Source organism: Acanthisitta chloris, unplaced genomic scaffold, assembly GCF_000695815.1.
Source record: "Acanthisitta chloris isolate BGI_N310 unplaced genomic scaffold, ASM69581v1 scaffold11705, whole genome shotgun sequence".
NCBI lineage: Eukaryota > Metazoa > Chordata > Aves > Passeriformes > Acanthisittidae > Acanthisitta > Acanthisitta chloris.
Window position 1 is genome coordinate 3690 of NW_008673254.1, and position 3922 is coordinate 7611.

At 43.3% G+C, this 3922-nt stretch overlaps 1 protein-coding gene across 1 annotated transcript in view; it reads right to left on the reverse strand.

Annotated features, from left to right (window-relative positions):
* Positions 1-2530: 2530 nt before the first annotated feature.
* Positions 2531-3922, reverse strand: part of FHL2 (four and a half LIM domains 2) — a 26137-nt gene continuing 24745 nt past the window's right edge. Inside the window, exons 5-6 of the mRNA XM_009074877.1 lie at positions 3437-3623; positions 2531-2707 (exon numbers count right to left, since the gene is read on the reverse strand). Of these exons, the coding sequence (XP_009073125.1) occupies positions 2556-2707; positions 3437-3623 (339 nt within the window). The 3' untranslated portion in view covers positions 2531-2555. The remainder of the gene's footprint in view (positions 2708-3436; positions 3624-3922) is intronic.

A 3922-nucleotide genomic window follows, 5' to 3' on the forward strand; every position in this document is an offset into this window, starting at 1 on the left:
TGTTTTGCTCTAGTGTGCTGTTTCCCTTTTACTAAACACTTGTGCAGTTTTTGTACTTGAGTACAGCAAACTTTAACGTAATGTACATTTTGTATGTAAAGATTTGTCTTTTCAGTAGTCTTATCCTATTTAAATAAATGAAAAGCAAACGAAGCAGTGCTGACTTGTTTTTGTGATGTAATTCAGCTTGTTCAGATAATGCTGTCAGGGTAAAAGGCTTGGTACCTACTCTGGGGTTTTAGCAGCAGTTAGTATCACCTGAAGTGCTGGTTCTTGCACTAACCTAACAGTCTGAAAGGAATTCCATTTTGTGGATGGCTTCTTAGCACTGGTCTAGAGTCTAGGTGTGTTTTGTGTAGTTCCAGTTGCTAGGAGCACATATGTGTTGGTATGTCTTAAGGAGGGATATGCAGAACTGTACTGGAGTTACAGCATGATGCTGCTATTGCATGGCAACAGCTTTGTTTTCAGGCTGGTATGCCTTGTTTCACCTACCTTTCCCCAAAGCTGGGACCATTTTGCCATCTGTTGCAGTGCTGTCGTGCTCTAACTGCCTTCACAGAATCTGTAAGGTTGGGAAAGACTTCCAAGATCATCAGGTCATCACCTTTCCCTGAATACCACCATGCCCAGGAAACCATATCACAAAGTGCCATATCTAGTTGTGGCACTTCAGGGATGGTGGGTGACTCCACCACTTGCCTGGGGAGCCTGTTCCAGTGCTTAGAATCATATAATTTAGGGGTTGGAATGGACCTTAGAGATTATCTGGTCCCATCCCCCCCTGCCCTGGGCAGGTTGCTCAAGGCTTCATCCAGCCTGGCCTTGAACACAGGGTTGGGGCAGCCACAGCCTCCCTGGGCAACCCGGGCCAGTGTCTCACCACCCTCACAGGGAAAAATGTTTTTCTCACATCCAGCCTAGACTTCCCCTCCTTCAGTTTGAACCCAACATCTGAAGATTCCTGTTGGTAGTGTGAAGCATTTCTTTCCTCCTCTTGCTGGACACAAATGATTTCCATCCAGAACATGTACTGGGATCATACATTGCATAACATGGCTATATTCCTTGCAGTTTGCTTTGGGAAAAGAGTTACCTTCCTTTGGATTGTTTCCTTTTGATTTTGTTGTCCTGCCAGCTTGCTGTTGCTGACAGATACTTCTGTGGCAAACATGAAGCTGAAATTACAGGATCATCAAGGTTGGAGGAGACCTCTAAGATCATCCAGTCCAACCATTAACCTGTCACTGCTGGAACCCCTAAACCCTAAACCAGATCCTCCAGTGTCAGATCCAGATGCCTCTTCAACCCTTCCAGGGATGGTGACTCCACCACCTCCCTGGGCAATATTCCAGTGCCTCAACACCCTCACAGGGAAAACGTTTATCCTAACATCTAGCCTGAACGTTAGAGCAAATCTAATCTTATGCTAGAGCAAAGGGTATTCCTTGGCCCAATACAGAACCAAATGAAAGGATGCCCTGCTAGAGAAGCTAAACTGACTTTTGCAAAGCAAAATGCCTTTTGAATTGTTTTGACCTCCTTTCTTGCTGAGAAGAAAAAAGCTTTTGGTTTTGAGTTGAGTGCCTATGAACACATTTTTATCAGCTGCAGTAAGTTCAGTGTTTTCACACAGTCTCTCAGTTTTGCTGATCATTTTCCCACTGACATGAGTTAGTAGAAGTTGTACCATCTGAGGATTGTCTAAACCTCACCCCCAGCAGTGACTGTGTGCAAAAAGGATTGTGTTTGTATGGCTTTTACATTGTGTCTCTTCAGACTATGAGGACATTTAAATTGCAAACAATATGTGAGCACCATTAAACCACAATCACAATTTTGTTTGAAAATGATTTTATTTTGAAAAATACAATGTGCAGCAGAACATCAACTCACCGTAACACTGACGCTGTCGATCAGAACTGGCACTTCACACAACGAGCAGCTAGTCATGCAATAAAATATGTTCCTGTCATGAAGCACTCCCACTTCAACTGTTTTATCATCATCTCTTTATGGCATGGCACAAATCCCTGTACATTGGAACACACTCTACAGGCTTTCTACAGACTTGACAGCACGCACTAGTCACGTAGCTCAAGAACAGAGGCAAGACCACCACCTTATTGAAACTGGATGGAGTTTGCCACTGATTTCAGTGTTTCACCCTGAATATCCACCTATCAATGTATTGTGTGTGGCCATTGTGATTCTTGAACTGTATCACTTACTTGGAACTGGAATATGTAGTGGAAGGGGGGAAAATACCAACCCCAAACAACAAAAATAGTATGTTATGTCAAAACTAGTCAAATTGTTTTACACCTTGGGTTTTCCATTAGTTTATGTTAACTGTAGAAATCTAAAACACCAACACTGCTACTAGAGTTTTTCAGGTTGTTTTCCCACCAGATTTGGAGAGTATAAAGAAAAAGGTTAAGTAATGTTAATAGTACAGTGAGACACAGAGTGGCAAAGCGAGTTCTGAACATGTTTCAGACTATATATTGCAAGCACAGCTTCCCTCCTTTCTTCCTCACCTCTTAGTTTGAGCTTTAGATATCCTTCCCACATTCAGGGCAAAGGATGTCATCCCTTTCTGTGAGGAAGCCACGACCCACCAATGAAAGAGAGCACTTCTTACAGTTAAAGCAATCATTATGCCACTGCCGTTCTTCAAAGGAGATGTACTTGGTTCCTCCGAGTCCTGTTTGAAACCAAAAGTGTTCTGTTACAAAAGGAGAACAGCACATCAGCCATCAAGTGATGCTATTTCAGGTAATGTGGAGATCCAAGTGAAACTATTTCAGGTAATATAGAGATCCAACACACAGTAGTGAAAAAAACGCCACTGTGACAATTCTGTTTGCTGCTGTGCTAATTTTGCCTCCCTTATCCTGTAGCAACTAATATTTTCATCCTCAAGTATTTCTGTTGCTTTCAGCTAAGTTAGTGAGCAAGGTTGTTATCGTGAGCAAGGTTGTTATCAGTGGTGATAGTGGCAGAAATGAATCATAGAACCATAGAATCATCAAGGTTGGAGGAGACCTCTAAGATCATCCAGTCCAACCATTAACCTGTCACTACTGGAAACCCTAAACCCTAAACCAGATCAGTGTCAGATCCAGATGCCTCTTCAATACCTCCAGGGATGGTGACTCCACCACCTCCCTGTGCAATATCCCAGTGCCTCAACACCCTCACAGGGAAAACATTTCTCCTAATATCCAATCTGAACCTCTAATTCTTGTTAGGCACTTGAAAGGCATTACAAGTATTTAACTTCACATATCTTGGATTCTATAGTGTCTTGAGTCTTTCAAGTCGTCCAGAATAAATCATCGAAGCATTTTCAATATGAGGAACAGTTCACTGAAAGTAAAAAACAACACAAAAGCCCCACAAACTTTAAAGGCAGCAGCCATGAGACACCTACCACTGATTGGGTTTGTGCATCCTGCACACTTCTTAGCGTAGAGGTTGCAGAAGCAGCTCAAGCAGTAGGCAAACTCATCCCTGGAGGTGAAGCGTTGTCCAGACAGCTGCTTCTTGCACCCAGTACAGATGAAGCATTCCTTATGCCACGGCTGCTCCCTGTAGGTAACACCCCCTGTAGTGATGGCCTGGTGTAGGAAAAGGAAGACAAAGTGTTTTGTAAGGGTGGCAGGTTTGCATCTTGGTTTGGTTAGAGAGGAAGGAGGATGAGGATTTTGTGGTTGGGAGGAGGGAAAGAAGTCTTAATAGCAGCAGGAGCATCATTTTGGATGAAGCTGACCTTGAGAAAATCATGCAAGTGATTTAATTGAATTATAGGATCACAGAATTTTAGGGGTTGGACCTTACAGATCATCCAGCCCCAACCCCCTGCCCTGGGCAGGGACATCTCCCACCAGAGCAGGTTGCTCAAGGCTCATCTCATCCA